The following is an 18,322-nucleotide window of genomic DNA, read 5'->3' on the forward strand; positions in this document are numbered from 1 at the left end:
AACTCTTTTGCAGTGGGTTACAGGGAGATCATCACATCATCTTAGGATTCTTGTCATTGCACATACATTTTACGATATACATTTCTCCACTCGGGTGTTCATAACATTTGTACATCTTGGTTCATGCTAGTGTTACATTCGCAATTCTTTTACAAATCAGCACTTATTGAAACATTTGCAGTTTCTCATTCTGTATGTAGTCTATTCATATATTCCTGGAACGGACCTCATATATTTTTTGTTCTCCTAGGTGCTACCACTGTGCATACATAGCCTTCCTCCTTGTCATTGATATGTGTTAGTGCCTTAAGCCACTGTTGGATTGTAGGAGCTTCTTTTGATTTCCAATTAAGTAAAATGCATTTTTGGCTACTACACACCTTATGTAAAAGAGTCTGCGTATTTTTATTTTTACTTTCCCTATATCTATACTTTAGTGTTGGAGGGATATCAGTTATGTGGTGCCACACCCACGCAACCCTTTGCCAGAAATCCTTAATCAGAGGGCAGGTCCACAGGGGAGTTGCTAGGTCTGGAAAAGACCCGGGGCTAAGCTGATGTCGGAACTGTTGGGACTGGGGGCTAGCTAGTCTTTTGGCTGTAGCTCCTGAGATTCTATCCGGGGCTACAACCAAAAGATCAGGGGCTATAGCCCCTTTAGCCCCCCCCCCGCTAGCAACGCCCCTGCAGTTCCAGAACATGTGTATGGTCTCTGCATCCTCGCTCCCACATTTTGGGCATTTTTTAATCTTATCAGGGTAAAATCGTGAGGTCTGTGCAGGTGTATAGTGGAGTCTGTTCAACGCTTTAAATTGTATTAAACTGAGACGTGCGTTCAGTGAGACGTCTTTTGTTAGGGTACACATCTTCTGCCATTTAGTATTGTTGACTGTGTTTTCCGGTATCTCTCTCCCATTTTTTGTCTGATAGCATTCTGTGATCTGCCCCGTTTTGTACTTTAGCGTACAGCCTTGCTAATATACCCCTTCTACCCTCTCCCTTCACTATCATTTCTATACACTTGTTTGATTCGGGTTCCTGTCGGAACGATGGTCATTTCTTTTTTACAGCTTCCCGCATATGGTAATATTGCAGCAACCGTACTGGGTTGTCCCCCAGTCTGGTTTTAAATTCTTCTATCGTGACAAATCTTCCCCAGGGTAGAGGTCACCAAGTTTCATCTCCCTGACTGGGTCCCATGCCGCCTGGATATCTGCATCTATTGAGAGAGGTAGTTCCGGGCAGTTCCACAATGGGGCGCTGTTACAATATGGATTTTTTTTATTCCCAATCAGGTGTTTATTCGTCTCGAAGCGTCCACCGTGGTGCACATCGGATCATACGGGCATGAATCTACATAACGGTCACTCATGACTGAATTAAGATCAATCAGGGACGCCCCATGGGATTCCAATGCCTTATGTTGTGTTTTAGAGTCTGATCCATACCAATGCTCTGCGTGATGCGCCTGGGCTGCCAAATACTATACCTAAGTCAGGGGCAGCCAAACTGCCCCTGTTGTATGGTTCAACTAGGCATTCCCATTTCATGCGAACTGTTCCACCCCCCACACAAATCTCACGGGCAGCGTTCGTAATGTGGTGAAAAACCTCCGCCCTGGCCATATTGGAATAGTGTTAAAAAAATACAGTCATTTGGGTACTACCACCATCTTCAATATTGCAACTCTGCCATACAGCGAAAAGGGATGTTTGGGCCAAAGGTTTAGTTTTTGTTCTAGTACATTTAAGTATTCTTCATGTTTTTTTTTCTAACAATACTTTCTGTGTACGTGACACCTTTACTCCTAGGTATTGATTGTGCTGCGTGCCCACCATAATCCATGCAGTGCCTCCGGTCTTGTCGTGTTCTCTATTAGAGGGAATAGCTCAGACTTCGCTGTGTTGACCCTGTACCCTGAGTGTTGTGTAAACTTTCTGACCCCCTCCAAGGCTGGTTCAATAATATTCTCTGGGTTTCTGAGATATAAAAGGGTGTCGTCTGCATACAATGAAATCACCTGCGGAGGCCCCCTTATGTGTATTCCTCTGTGACCGTGGAACTCCCTGAACCTACTTGCTAATGGTTCAATGGTCAGTGCGAACAATAGGGGAGAGAAGGGACATCCTTGTCGTGTTCCTCTCGCTAGCGTAATTGGCTCAGAGTAGTTTCGGTTAGTGTGCACTCTGGCCTTCGGGTCTGTATTTAATCATTTTACATCATTTATGAATCCGTGTCCCACGCCAAATCGCCTTAATACTCCGAACAGGAGGCAACAGGAGACCGAATCAAATGCTTTTTCGGCATTTAATATAACTGCTGCAGCAGACACTTCCGGGTTTTGCTGTGCTATTGTTCCAAATAATCGGCGAAGGATTAGAGCGGTCGATCTCCCAGGAATGAAACCAGATTGGTCTGGATGTACTAGACTAGTCATATATGGAAGGAGTCTGTTCGCCAATATTTTTGCGAATATTTTTGCATCCGCGTTTATCAAGGAGAGTGGACGATATGAGGGCATCTCATTGGGGGGTCTTCCAGGTTTCAAAAGAACCGTTATTACAGCTTCCGTAAGTGAGGGAGGAAGTCTGCCAGTGTCAAACTATTTCTCCCAAACTTTCAAAAGTCGGGGGACTAGAATATCTTTATATGTTTTATAAAGTTTGATCCCCAGTCCGTCCGGGCCAGGGGCTTTACCGGATGTAAGGGATAATATTGCATCAGTTATTTCTTTGAGCGTCACAGGGCTATTTAGTTTCTCTCTTGCCTCATTGTCTAGACTTGGTAACGATGTCTCTACCAGGTATCTGTCTGCTGCTTCATTGGATACCATATCTGAATTGGCATACAGGTTTTCATAATAGTTGATAAACAGCACATTTATTCCCTTTGTTTCCATTAAATGGCCCCCTATCAGGACTCGTTATGCCGGTGATGTGTTGTACTTCCCTTTATCCCTTGATTATTCCTGCCAGCAGGTGGCCCGACCGGTCCCCTTTCCCATATCTTCGTGCTTGTATGTGCCTAGTTATAAACTGTACCTCTCGTTCCGCCAGGTCTGGGAATTATATAAGGTTTCTCTTGATCAATCCCAGGAGCGGCCTGTGGCCCAACTCACCATATTCATCCTCCAGTCTCTTTAGAGATTCCTCCACTTCTGCCAGTTCCCTACGTGTATTTTTTAGTATATCTGACGTGGAGGCAATCATCATGCCGCGGACCTACACTTTAAATGCTTCCCATACATTGGCAAACTTTACCACCAAACTCTCATTGCTCTCAAAGATGGGGTCTGTAAGCACCATCGGGGCCATTATACATAGTGTCCGGGGTTGCGTTTTAGTTGTCAGCTGTACCTGGAGCACCACCGTGAGTGGTCTGACCAGGTATGCAGCAATATGGTGGAGCTAAAGGTTTTATCAAGCAATGTATATGTTATTAACCACAAGTCGATTCTAGATAGTGCATCATGCACTGTAGAATAATATGTAGATTCTGTTTTGTCTGGGTGTTCCTCCCTACAGGCATCAATTAATGTATATTGTGCCATAATCTGGTGTATTGTCAGTGCTGCTTTCGTGTTTCCACGGTTTCTGGTGTTAGATCTATCCTTTGTGATATTGAGAATTGTGTTGAAATTTCCCCCCACAACACTGGAACACCAGGTGCCTGCCCTATCAGTGTGGCCACGTTTATGTAGAAGTCAGGTTCATCAATTTTCGGGCCATATGTATTTACTAATGTTATTGCCTCGTTGTCTATGGTACCAGCAACTATGACATTTCTGCCGTCAGGGTCTATGTGAGTAATCTCTACATTAAAATGTATGGATTTATGTATTAATGTAATCACTCCTCTTGCCTGAGAGGAGTAGCTGGTATAATACCTATTTTTACCCCATCTTGGAGCAATTTGTCTGTGTGTTGCATCCAAGGCATGAGTCTCTTGCAACATTAGTATGTTGGGAGACTGTTGTTCCAAGTAAGCCCACACCTTCCTGACTTTTATCGTGTTATTCAACCCACGCACATTCCATGAGATCAATATCAGGCGTGTGTATCTTTACTTTAACAAGGATGATGTCCATTTTTTATTCCTTGATTTTTCTGATCCACACCTTCACCCACATGCAACTTTTCCCCCATGTTTTTTACCCACAACTTTTGAGTCCAATTGGGCTATGTTTACCCACTTCATCTGTATCGTCATAACACATCCCATCACCGTCACCATCAGCCCCACCTTGATGATGCATTGCCCCAAAAAGCTTGGAAGCTCCCTGTAGCGCTGTGTTTACTGCCATGTCCTCCCGGCTCAGCTTCAGCATGCCTCAACTTGACTTCTATATTTTCATTCTTGTGTGCCTAGTTTCCGTGTCTCTCATCTGGATAATAGTTTGAATCGTAGCACCAGTTCAGTCGTTCTCTTCAACACGGTCCCCGTTGCCTCCCGGTTTGGCTATTCAGCTCTCTATTCTGGAGAGGCGAGGGGGCAGGTATAGAAGCCTCCTCATAGCTGAGCGCCTCAGCCAGATTTTCAAAGAAATTAGCTTTTCCCCCATGTTGTATCCACAGTTTGGCAGGAAAGATCAGAGAGTATGGTGCTCGGCGTGCTCTCAGGAGGCGTTTCACCGGATCATATGTTTTCCTTTGCACCTACACTCCAACAGTAAAATTGGGGTAAATGTGAAAGTTTTAGGATTGTGTCTTGATCTCTATGATTCAGCAGTTTTGCAATTAATGTCCAAGGAGGCACACCAGGGCGTGGTGGAGGTGGATGTGGACGTGGCAAGAGTCTGATGTGCTCTTTCCACCAGGAATTGCGTGGAAAACGTAGTGGGGTCAAATAGTGTTTTAAGCAGGTTCTCCAGAAATGGCTCCATTGGGCCTTTACACGCTGCTTCAGGTACCCCCATCACTTGGATGTTATTGTGTCTAGATCTTGAATCTAAGTCATCGTATTTATTCTTCAGATCGCTAAGTTCTTTTTGATAGTTGCCATGTTGTGATCATGTTGTTCGAGAGTGTCTTCAGTGGTAATGCCCTTGCTTCCATCTCATTGATTCGACCACTCACTTTCTCAAGTTTCGCTTTCAGGGAATCCATTGTGGAGACAATGTCATCAAGCTTTACATTGATTGACTTAAATCTGCGTTGCATTGAATTCAGCAGGTGATCTTCGCGTGTGTTGCCCTCTCCGGTTTGCCCTTTACTTGTGCTTGGCAGGGTAGGTGTTTCTGAAGGTGAGGGCCGGGGACTGGTGAACGAGTCCATGGGACTCTTCTTCTTACTGGCGCCCTTCGTCATTTTCCTGGAGCACAGAGACCCTGATCCGCTGTGCAGCTCTGTCACCGGCTTCTGTTTCTGGATCTGTGTACACCGTGCCAAGCAACAATCGGATTTGTATTCAAAGCAGTGTAGTTAGGTAAGTGCACTACAGAGATCTGATTTATTGGCCTTGTTTCTTCCCCACTATGATTCTACAATTGTTGCAGTGCGCTCGTTCTGCACTCCGTACAGAGCTGTCACCTGTTTGAGTCCTTATCCTGTATAATGTTCTAGTGCCTGTGGTAGCTAGTGGCAGTGCTACAGTTATCTGGCGTGCAGCTCTTTGGATGTGGGTGCTGTTCAGATGGGCTGGATTACTTTCCAGGGGCGCTTCTGAAGTGGGACCCTGTCCAGAACCCTTTCACTGTCTGTTACTTTTATTAGGCTTTATCGTCTGTATGCGGATGTGTTCCCACTTTTTCAGTGGGAATGCGATTGGATCTTCACTGGCTGTTTCCTTCTCTGCAGGATTGACTGGGATCCAGTCAGTTGCTGCCCTCTGTGAATCAGCGCAGGCAATGGTGCTGTTGTAGTTCAATGCACTCTTTCCTGTAGGCTTTGGGTCGCTCCCCCCCTTGTGTTTCGCCGGTTTTCTGGGTCTGCAACCCCATGATGTACTCAGCCAGTCAAAGATTTTATTTCCCTGAGCTGATTGTTCCCCCTGTCAGTGCAGACCCACCGGATCATTGTCCTTTACTTATAACTCCTCGCCCGTTTACAGCGTAGGCCACCAGGCTCTGTGCTGTTCCCTCAATTGCTGATGTCTCTAATTGGAGCACATATAGCAGTTCAGCGTGCATGCTGTGGGTCGCTGCAGTAACCACATGCACGTGTGTGCCACCCCTGCCGGCACAATGTGCTCTGTGTTTCCCATTTTCAAATAAATATCAAGGATCCGGGTATGAGAGTGCGCTGTCATGTGGGAGCTGGGCTGCAATCCGGCAAGGAAGGCTAGAGCCCTGGTGTGGGCCAGGGCCTTCACTGTGTCCATATCTCCCGGCCGAGGGCGCGCTGGCCACTGTGTTCTCTGGTAGAATGTTCCCAGCTATGTGTCGTGGGGCACCCCCACGGCACTTCCAGCCTGCCTCCCCAGGGGGGACACTTATTTATTCTGTGCCTTGTCTTCTGCCAGCTGCTTCCCTCGGAGGGGTTGTGGTGGGGGGATCTCACTCACCAGATCCTCCACACGTCTCTCCCTGGCAGTTCTCTGTGTTCCATGGTGAAATGCTGCTGCGCACCTCCTCGTCTGGTTCGTCTGGCGCTGCGTCTCACAGGACTCTGTTTTTTTCACTAGATTTACCAAATACGCGAGGGGCACCAGCTGCTTTAGCCCACTCCGCCTCACTACTCCATTTGTTTCGTATGCAGGTTTCTGATGCTAGGGATGTGCCAGCTGCACCCTCTCTTGGGTCTGGCACATTTGTTCCAATGGGAGGTGGCTCCTCCTCCCCTCCGGCTGTGTCCTGCTTCATGGCTGGGTCGCACCGCATCTTTCTTTTCGGTGCAGATATCTTCAGCGGTATATCGCGCAGAGAGCTCACAGTGGGACCACAGGTTCACGTTCCTGTCCCCTCTCCAAATGTCCACTCAAACATGCTTTTTCAGGCACGCAAGAGGATCTATCCATGACAGGATTTTATATGGGGCTGGAGCCTCACATTCAGGTGGACATTTCGATCAGCTGCCCAACAGCGCCCCCCAACATATAATGATTTCTAATCTCACGCCTAGACTATGCTAACTCCCTATACCTGGGGACCCCTGGATCACATCTTAAGAAACACCAATGGCTTAAAAACACTGCATTAAGGCTCATTCTTGTTCTTGGCCCCAGAGAACCCATCAGACTCACCCTCCGTGCCCTTCACTGGCAGCCTTGAAGGTGGATCATCGCCCGATCGGCAATGTACATCACCCACTGATCTATGCACAACACAGGACCAGAATATCTACAACACAAGCTCACACCCTACACACCCACCAGAAACCTGAGATCAGGCACAGCTCTCCTCCTTGCCATCCCAGTCACTATATCAAGCAGAAAAGGGTGATCTTCTTTCTCCGTCTAAGCCCCCACTATCTGACTTTCAATTCCATTTAACATCCACCGCATAGAGGATAACCTCGCTTTCTGAAATGCACTCAAGATGTGGCTCTTCCCCTGTGCATCTTGACTAAGCTAGTCCACCAACTGGGTGAACTAAACCCCACAGACAGGTTGGCGGGATCAAAGAGGTTTTACTTGAGGTGACAACAATGCAGTACTCAGCTGGCAGTACTCAGTCGATCCATATGATACATCCTGATACACTAGTCGCAACCAGATATCAGCCTTTATTCCCGGGTACTTATATCACTCCATTTCAATGGAACATAGCGGTTTCCCTACTGGGGCTCGGCCACCCACCCGCATGCAGCTGCCATAACTCACCACCCGACTTCACAGCGCACCTGAAGGAGCCAAGTATCTTGTCAATCTGCAAGACATGTGAGGAGACAGTGGATCCGTTGGATGAAGGCCTGATGACCAACTTCTGCTGCTGTCCTGGTAAAGCCTTGTCTTGTAGGTGATCTCCAGAAGTCCTGTGAGGGATCTTCGATCCTTGGAGTGGAGGGACCATCCATTCCTGATGTATGCCCAGTGTCCTGCGAAGAAGAGCTTTCAGAAGTGTCTCTGAACCAATCTGAGGCTGACCAGCTCAGAGTTTGGGTACTGTGCTGCAGCTGTTGCCATTCTGTGTTGAGGCCTGGAACCTTGAGGATCCACAGCTTATGCTACAGGAGTCATTTCTGCCATATATTGTGGTTCCAATATCAAGGGGACCCGAGATAGGAGACAAAGTCTGACCGCAACAGTTGTGTCCCCCTGCATCACTGTGCATCGGTGGCCGTCATCTAAGAAATCTTTCCTGCATCCAGTCCAGTGCGAAGAGGGGCCCTGCATCGAGTTCTGCCTTCTCCATCCTGAAGACCTTGCACCAGCATTTGACACCGACCAGAGAAGTGTTCAAACCTGCAACACCTGGGCATTAAGGATCAGAGATGACGGCGGGAAAAGCAAACTTGAACCCTCTTCTGAAGACCTGCCAAGTCCTAAGAAGAATTGGAGCATGGGCATTAGTTTTAACAGTACTTGCCTGAACCCCCTATCTCCCTTTTAAAAGTTTGGTAACTTTTGAAAGGTTTTCTAACAATTTGTTTTTGCCATTGCTTGCGTAAGCATTCTGAAAGTGGGGGGACACTTTTATTCACTAGAACAAATTATCCTCTACGCCTTTGAACTCTTAATTGGACCCCAGAAGCCCTCCATTAATGTTTTCCCATCTCGAAAAACTGTGTGTGACTTTGGTGAGTTTTTGGGCATAAGGTCCGCGCTTAGAAACCTCTGGGTATTAAGCAGATTATAAATAACCTATAATAATCATATCTGATGAATAGCTCTCAAAGGTCTTCCCAAGCAGGCCAGTAAGGGTAGACTATCATGCCTACACCTTTGTCAAGACTGTGGTTAGTTTGTTCGCTTTTTAAAACGTAAGATAATATAAATCAAGCACTGACAAAGCAAGTAGTATTGTAGGTGGCTGTTTATGGCATTTTGCATTTATATGTACAAATGCAGTACATACTCGGGCTCTACTAGGCCAGTAATTACTAATATGTCTTCAAATTGGTGCTTGGGGAAAAATAACATTAGTAATGGATGTTACGTGCCAGAAAAAATGATGTTTGGAAATTTTAAGGTGATTTGCACAGTGAATGTAAGAGTGAGCTACGGGACAGTATTAGGGGTGAGCTAAGGTGGATGGGAGAAGGGACCAGCTAAGTTGGAAGGAAGTAGGCAGGGGTTGGCATGGTTGACAAGAATGAGCTAGGATTACTGGGGTAGAAAAAGGTGAAATGTGTGTGGAAATAGAGAGGGGCATGGATCTAGAGAGTGGGTGAGGAACAATGGGTTGAGGTACAGTAAGATGGGGCAGTGGTGCACATGCAGGCAATAGAGTTGGTGCATGATTTTAGAGTGGGGTTTAGTGTGGAAGTGGGGGTGATATGGAGTGGGGGTGTTATGGTGGTGTGGAGTGGGGTGGTGGTGTGGATGGAGTGATGGTGTTGAGGTGTGGATGTATGGTGTTAAGGTGTGGAGTGGGGCTATGGTGGTGTTGTAGTGATGTGGAGTGCGGTTGTGGTGGTGGAAAGTTTGGAGGTGTGGTGGCGTACAGATGGGTTGTTGTGATGTCAAGGTGTTGAGTAGTGTGAATGTGTGGAGTGGTAACGGGTGGAGTTCATGATGTGATGTAGTGGTGTGGTGGTGTGGAAAGGACTATTGAGATGTAGTGTGGGGTAGTATGGTTGTGTTGAGTAGTGGTGTGGCTGTGTGGGGAAGGGATGAAGAGTGTAGGTGTGAATTGGAGGTGTGGAGTTCAACCGACTTGATAAAACTCACTGTGGTGGCCATTTTACTGCATTTGTTCACCACATTTCATGCGGAAGCACCTACAAACATTTCTATGCTCCTCCACCCACCACTACCCTAAACTCCAGATAGAACTATCTATTTACCTTGCCTAAAAAAAAAGCAGTGCAAAAATGATAAAAAAGGGCATTCACCAAATGTGGCGAAACGGCCACAGTGAGTTGGTCAAGTACCATGGAGTGAAGTTGACAAAGAGTAGAGGGGTCTGCTGAAAGATAGGCGTGTGAGGTAGAGGTGAGATGAGTCTAACAGGGGACCAGGGACCCCTGTCAAAAGTAATACAGGGGAAGAAAAGTAATCCAAAAAGGAGCATACACCGAGCAAGAAGTTACGCACATTTATTGGACCCAAACAGCTGGGAAGCACGGTTCAGACAGCCCAGTGGAACTGAACTGAATGAAGTGAGCTGTCAACGCCGCCGACTGCAGCTGAACATTTTATACAAAATGTGTCAAATCATCACCCAACTTCTTGGTTGTTAAGGCAGGCCACAGGTGCTGATTGGTGGGACTATGTCAGTCCCCTATATCCAAATATATGTTAAATGATCCTAATTGGTTGCTACAACTTTTGGTCACAATTACATTAACACCCCTTGTGACGTCACAACCTTTTCCACACAGCCCCTCAATTACGTGATTATGCTGATCAGTCAAAGAACATTGGTTGGCCATGCCCAATATACAAAATAGCTTGAGATGGCAAGGGGCGAGAAATTCAAACTGAGTCTGACCAATGATGTGCACCACAGACATCAGCGAGGACACTGCACAATGTTACCCCCTAGGGACACCAAATCCTCCATCTGCTGATTGGCTCCACGTCCTGTTACCAGAGACCCAACCCCAATGCTCTGGCCCCCAGCTCCATTCTCACGGCTTGCTGCCAAGTGTAGTTTGAACACACAGTGGCTGCAGTTTAATTAATGGTATTTAATTTCTATTTCTCTGCCAATTTTTCTCATGCACCCTGGTGCCTAGCTTGTTGGCCTCGAAAGTATATTTTAGATTTAATTCACTGTGGCTGCGTTCTCCTGGGAACCTTTAGCCGTGCAACGTTTCAGCACACTCTTTCTGCTGAATGTTCAGAAAATACATTCTGCTTGTCACACACAGGCATGCAGCTTTTTTCTAATGATCTGTCTGCGAAAAATGTTATCTTAACGTGGGCCTACAACCAAAATGGCTTCTTTACTATTCATAGATTGCTCAAAGAAGACCCCTATGCTATAAGCCCTCTTCAACATCTTACACACCCACGCTGTGCCCGCTCTATGCGACTACCCCATACTGCCCCCAAAGCGCCCACACCTCCTTGAGTTCCACCCTGGGACTTCTCATGCTGGGCCTGCTTCAATGCCATTTTATGCAAGCAGCATCACGTTCAATGACGTCCTCACCCCTGATGTCATCCATTACGTTATAATATCACCATGTATCTTGCAAAATTGGTACGTGCATCCCCCTTGGCAGCATTGGATCTGGACCGAGGGGGTCTTGCCATAGATCCTGTGGGGGATACTCATTTGGCGGGTAGGCCCTCTCTCAATGTTCCAGAAGCACTAATCATGAGCGCTGTGAATAATGAAATGGTAAGGGCATCTGTAAATATTAGGCACACTGTTCCTAGAGGAGTACTGGATGAGATCAGTTTTCAAGACTTAGGTTCCTGAAATACACTCCCCAGTTCCTTAAAGCACTAGGTCAGAGGATCAGGCTGCATTTCCAAGCCTACAGGAAAGCTTAGAGCTAAAGAGTCAGAAAAAGAGGCAGAGGGAAAGAGAATAGTTCCCCTGTCTGACCTCTAAGGAGGTGAAGCTGAAAGTGGGCCTTCCTGGCAAGGTCCAAGATATGAGGGGAGAAGGAGAGAGAGGAGTCGAAGATGACACCAAGGTTTTATGGCCAAAATGCTGGGTGATTAAACCACTTTGGGTTTGAAACCACTGCCCATGCTTTAGTATGGCGCATGCAGATGCTGCCTGGGTGGAGTAGAGGCTTATAAAGCCAGTTTGTGGACTGACCTTGGCAAGTAGTTTGTTTAGAGTACCTCCCAAAATAGTGGGTAGGGTTCCAGAAAAAAAGTCTTTGAAGGTGGTGCTTTCCTGATGAGGAATGGACCCGCTGACTCCCTTTAGTAACGGGAACAAGGTGGAAGAAGGTGGAATTGTTGTTCATTGTCGTCATGGCTCAAGCTTCCATCACTTCAGATTCATCAACCGTTGCCTCTTCCTCTATGAACCTCTTACTGCCTGAAACCAGGAGATATTCCTCGGTGTCACTTTTCCCGTCACGAACATGTATGCTTAAGTGCATCCACTTGCAGACGCTGCCCGGGGAACATTATATGTGCCAGATTCTTCCCCAATACGAACAACAGTTTCTTGGATTTCTGCCACTCCCTTCCATGTGTGGCAGTTTCTTACACTGTTGCTGCCCCCCAACACATTGTGAATATGGCCGTGCCCAGGCTTCCACAACTATCGCAAGGCATGTCTATCGTTAAGCAGCTCATCAAAAAGCATCCATCATTTGGCCGGCGCTGAGATCATCTCTAGGGTCTAGAGCGATGTACCGTGTCCGCACCTATTGCGAGCCAATCTTGCCAATATGCATTTTGTTCTTTCTCACTCTTTTGTGATATGCCTGTTAAACAAGCTGCTTTATAACAAATCTCTTACATCTTTACCTCCTGTCGCACCCTGTCCATAAAACATAACAACATGAGAATGAACTAACTGCTTCCTGTTAACCTGCTCAAATGCCCATCAATTATCAAGAATTTGGATGGCATCTTCCAAAAGAATGCAGTTTGAACCTAATGAACAGTTAATATAATATTGTGTAATCTTTAGTTCAATAATCAGCTCTATGATGTATCGTATTGTACAAAATGTTGAAGTATACTTTTATGTTAGATGAACAATATTCAAGACAGAAAGTGTTTTAAAAGAACTAAGTATGTTTTCTATATTTCATAAATGAGCTGTTTGTTACGTCAATAACTCCTCCCTTCTCCATTTAGGTGGAAGCTGGTTCTACCTGTGTCATTTTTGGGCTAGGTGCCATTGGCCTGTCTGTCATTATTGGTTGTCATGTTGCTGGCGCCGCCCGGATCATTGGAGTTGACATCAATAAAGACAAATTTGCTAAGGCAAAAGCTGTAGGGGCCACGGAGTGCATCAATCCTCGGGATTTCACCAAGCCCATTCATGAGCTGATATGTGAGATGACGGACGGTGGCGCGGGATATACCTTTGAGTGCATTGGAAACATCGATACTATGGTATGTCCAAGCAGGTATATGATTACCTTTTGTCTCTGCTGAACCCATGAGCTCATGGAATGTGGCGCAAGGCTGAGTAGGTGACAACCATACTGATATATTGTAGACATTGTTAAAAGTAGAGGTTCTGGCGAATTACACTGAGTGTGGGGTGGGCACATCAACTGACAATCCATGAACTTCTTGCAGCCATTGGCATCTGGTTATCAACTGTATTCCAGCAGCTGGAACTGTATGGACTAGGGTTAGCTATTGAATAGAGAACCCACTGAATTCATGGAAACTATTCACATGTCACATTGGAAGAGGCAGGATGTCATTTTCAGGAACAAGGTTCAGAGCATCTCATCCGAATGATATTATGTTCACTGAAGATACAATGACCTTGTTTTCATGTACATGTTCCCTTCAACACGGCTTTAATTTTGAAAGCTCCACGAGGGTTTGGGGGTGGGGGGGGTCCGGGGCAGGGAGGGGTGGGTGACAGTTTGTTATTGCTTTTTACTAATTTGTATATTAAGATTATTGGACTGTCAAGGGTGGATGTGCTGTGAATCTGAGCAATTTGGCTTGGCCTGGCAGTGCTGCTTCCCCAGTGTCTCATATGTCATAATGTATGTATGTGACTGTGCTTCATGCATCCTAAATTCCACCACAGAGTCCAGACTGTGCCACCTGGGCAGAGAGCAACATGCTATACTGTGGCCCCTTGCTGGTGCCCAACCATGCACCCATCATTTTTCCAATTGACTATATTCTACAGGGCAATATTATCTTGGAGCACTAGACAAGGATTTCCGTAATGCCATCTCTGTGTAGCAACATCACATGTAGTAAGTGCTCCTCCTGCTTCCTTTTACCAATGGTGCCAGCAGAGGCGTTGCTAGGGGGGGCTTAAGGTCCCCCTTAAGCCCCCAATAGCTAACCCAGGTCTTTTGGTTGTAGCCCCAGATAGAAACTCAGGGGCTACAACCAAAAGCTATAGCTAGCGCCCAGTCCCACCAGTCCCGACATTAGCTGAGCCCCTGATCTTTTCCAGACCTAGAATCGTGCCAGCATCGTTTAGGTCACAACTTGTTCCAGACTGGTGTGTGGCACCCGCCTGAATCATGGTGTCAGGACCTCTCCCAGTTTCATCTAGCATTGCTCCATAGTTTATGGAGCTCCTGGATGCCATTGGTTAATGCGGTGCATGGCTTCTGTGGTATGGTGGATGCAATGACAAAGCATCCCGATGTGTGTAACTGTTACAGAGTACAATATGGTTGGCAAGGTCTCTTTTGTAACCTCTTCTCTTTGAATGGCCCTTTGCCAGCCATTGCCAGCCATCTCAAGCCCTTCACCATCTGCTGCTATTAAGGGAAGGCTTAGATGTCAGGCAGAAGAAACCTTTCCTTTAGACGTTCCACCCTTTTCGTATTTCAAGGGAAGGTGAGAGAAAGGAGGCATAAGTGTACATTTTTTTTAACAAAAGCCCTTTGTAGTCTACCCCCATTTACCCCGAGTCACTGAAACGATTCATACAGCAAAATTAAATCCCCCAGTTTTATCATACGATTTATATTCGTACTGCTCAATGCTACACGTGCTTGCCCTCCTAAAAGGCATATTTATAATTCACCAGCTGAAATATGACCTTTGTGAAAGCAATTTCCTAGCTGTGTAAACTAGTTACCAAATACAAAGTACGGTAAATGAAATAGAATTTGATACCAATAAAGAGTTGGCACTATGAAACTTTATAAAGCTTTTACAGAGTTTTCATATGAGGTGGAAGCAGAACATCACAGAGAAATATAAAATGCTGGCACGCTCCCTCTTACCCGGCAGACAAAGTCATCGCCTCTGGCGGTTGGCGCATCACCAGGAGTCAGTACCTGGTCAGACGAGAGCAGCGTAAATGCAAAAATGAAAGAAGCAGGAAACTAATTCCCAAGACAATTTAATTCACAAAGAAATAAAGACACCCATCTTCAGAGAGCACCCTCTAAGACACCCCCCACATCCACCCAGCCAGGTATTTCTCGTGGAGACTACCCTTTACAGCTCCCCACCACTGTTCATCCCCCATGTCAGCTATAAGGCGTGCCCGCCCCCGCCCCCCCGCCCCTCATGTTACCCTCTAATGCAAGCCTCGAACAGCTTTCAATGTATCTATTGCTACCTGGATCCAAGTCCACGCTCAAAAAAACACACATACAAAACAAAGAGAGGGAACATCCTAAAGCAAAAGAAAACAATTTTTCAATGGCCCTTGAGCAGAGTAAGTATGTGAGGATAGATAGCTTAGGGGCAACCCTTTGTCTTGAAAGCAAGACAACGCAGCGCAACACAGCTCCGAATACCGATCCTGCGCGCGTTATAAAATAACATTTATAATAGGCATCAGTGATCTGCCCATGGAACGACCGCCTGTCACAGTGTTCCCAGAACGGAGGCATAGTTAAAGGGTTTTTATTATCAGTTGTATTGAGACTAAATAGAATGTGTGAGGATGGTGGCAAAATGCAGTAACCAATTTGTCTCTCCTCCCAATACCCTCTTCTTTGTTCCATTACCTTTCCCTATCTCTCCTATGATCTCCTTCCTCCCTACTACTCCCTTTACTCCCTACTCTCTCCCCCTCTAATCCTTTCCCTGCCCCCTCCTTTCCTCTTCCTTCTCAATTACAAATTGTCCCACATGCTGTTTTTCTGGTTTGATTAATGAATACTGATATTGCTTCTAATGTTCCATTTTTGATGTTTCCTTGTTGTTAAACTGCAAAGTGCTTTGGATTAAAGTGCTATATAAAAAATAAATACAATACAATACAATGGTGTCTCTGCTTGTGAGCATATAATGTGAGGAAGGGACCAGTCTCTTGCAACAACGGGCCAACCCAACAGGGGCTCCTCCTCTTGCTCTAAAAGGGGAATACTCGCTCTTGCCAAGTTTCAGAAATCAAACCAAAACAGTTCAGGCATGGGTTCAAAGCAAAGTGTTCTAAAATGTCCTACAAAAGATAAAGGGGAAAATCAAATGGGTTCCTCCTACGGGGGATGTTGGTGCTCCACCAGGAGTAGAAGCAATGAGGGTCATCCCTTCCTCTGATCCTTGGCTCTGGGTGTGGATCTTTCCCAGCAGCGGCCCCACAGCCCATGGTGAGCCAGATGCTTATGTGGCCCTCCTGCTTATTGCCTGCTTGGGGTTTCTTTGAGGTACTCTCCTGCTGGGCCAGACAGAACTCCTTCCATGGTAGGCCCACCAACGTTATTGCTTCCAAGTTGGTCCCATGTGCCCTGGTGGGGATTGGCAGAGGCCCTACTCTCATCTTAAACCTACTGCTCCTCCTGCCATTCTACCGTGACCCATGTTTCATGCTGGCTGCTCCTTGCCGTTCCTTCCTGTTTTTCACAGTAGTCATGCCAACTAGTTCCTACACCTACCTCTTTACCCTCCCCTGGACCAATGTGGTGATCTCAATCCCCCATTCCTGCTCCCTAAAAGAGAGTTTGTTTTGTCTCTCTTCTGCCTAAGATGGTCTGGCTCTATCCAATTCTCTAGCTGTTGTGATCCTTCTTCCTTCTCCTCAAGGTATCCCTTTTCTTCATCCTGCCAATAACACTCTCCCTCTGTGGCTACCACTCTTTATCACTATGATTTACTCTCACCCCCAAGTCCTGTCCTTCCTCTGCTTGACAACACACCTTTCCTCCTAGCTTCTGACTGTCCTTGTGTTTCTACGGACATATCACCAGCCTCCTTCAACACACCACTCTCCTCCACAAATGCCTTCCAAATAATGTTCTCTCCTGCACAATATTCCTCTCCTCTTTTCAGATTGTGCCCCCCACGTTCTTCTCTAAGCTGGTACTCGTCTGCCTCTACTCCTAAAACATGCCTCTCCCTTTCTGTCTTTCTATTTCTCTCTAACAAACCAAGATCCCTATCCTCCTTTATACAGCAATTACTCCCCTCTAACTCTTTATGTTCTTTATCAAATATCTCTCTCCTCTCTCTCTAAAAAATGCTTTAAACAAGCACACGTTATCCTTCTACCTGGTCTCCACCGCCCCACTCTCCTTGCACAGGTTCCCAGAGAAGGGGTTTTCCAGTGGCTGCTGCTCTCCTCCTGTTAGCTCCCGTCAGATCTCCCAAGCTTTGACACTGACTGGGTGGCTTCCTTTTCAAGGCTGATCTCTCCTCTGATTTCACTAGTGCTTATGATATGAGTTGCACCTGTGCTGTGTAGGCTGGGCAGCACTGTGATTAGGACATGTGTCTATGGTCATGCGAGTTGCAAGGTGGATATGTCAAAGATTATATCAAGGATGGTTGCCATCTTGGATTATATTTTTTGGTGAAGATGTAGGAGCTGTTTTTTTTCTTCTGGTTTCAGTCTTCAGAGCTCCTCCCCTCAAGAGTTATTTTAGCTAATCTCTGTATTCAGCAGGTGATTATAATTGCCATAAAATCCTAAGGTGGGTGGAGACTGAAACCCCTTTTCTTTTTATTTATAATTTCTCTGTTTTTTCCTTTAATTTCAAAATGTCAGGGGAGGTTACAAACTCTCCTTCTTATGTGGCTGATGATGAAGCTATGCATTCAGTTTTTTAGTATGAGGAGGAAGGAATGTTTCCTCTGGGTAGTGGGTGAATGTATTTGGAAGAGCAATTCTTCCTCTGCCACCACTACAGGAAACAAATAGGAGGGGCATACCGGTTGTCCATGACTGTCCTGTTCAGAGTGTAGGAAGCTTCTCTGTGAGATGCTTTGGTGGATCAGGTCCTTCCATTTTGTTTCAGCAAATTTAATTTGTATTTGCATATGTCTCAGGTCCAATTCAGATATTCCACCTAAAAAGAGTGAGGATTATGGGTGATGTAGTTCTTCCTTTTTTGGTCTCATAGCTAGGTTTGGGCATAGAACATGTTTCTTCTGTTCTCAGTGACCTGACTGTGGTCCCCTCAAAATATTTATCCCTTCTAATCCACAGATTTAACTCCCTGATCCAGTCTAGGACTTTCCTTTTACACATCAGGTAATTCTGAGATATGCTGTTTTTGGACCTTGGGTTTTCTCAATTGCTTTGGTTTTCTTGGGGGTCACCTGAGAGGTTCAGTAAGGGACATGTGGGCGACCATGTGATTGTCCCTTGCCATATGCCCAAAGATGATGTGATGGAGGGGACTAAATTACATCATTTTAAAGCAATAAGCATCTAAATACAATAAACACCAAATACCAAGCTGACTGTCTA

The 18,322-nt window shown here is 46.0% G+C and overlaps 1 protein-coding gene across 1 annotated transcript in view; it reads left to right on the forward strand.

Moving 5' to 3' along the window:
- The window catches only part of LOC138515901 (alcohol dehydrogenase 1-like), a 438,132-nt gene that overhangs the window by 219,325 nt on the left and 200,485 nt on the right, over positions 1-18,322 (forward strand). The window contains exon 6 of the mRNA XM_069630662.1: positions 12,820-13,080. Coding sequence (XP_069486763.1) covers positions 12,820-13,080 — 261 coding nt within the window. The remainder of the gene's footprint in view (positions 1-12,819; positions 13,081-18,322) is intronic.

This window comes from Ambystoma mexicanum, chromosome 6q, assembly GCF_040938575.1.
Source record: "Ambystoma mexicanum isolate Mex_15411 chromosome 6q, UKY_AmexF1_1, whole genome shotgun sequence".
NCBI classification, from domain to species: Eukaryota; Metazoa; Chordata; class Amphibia; order Caudata; family Ambystomatidae; genus Ambystoma; species Ambystoma mexicanum.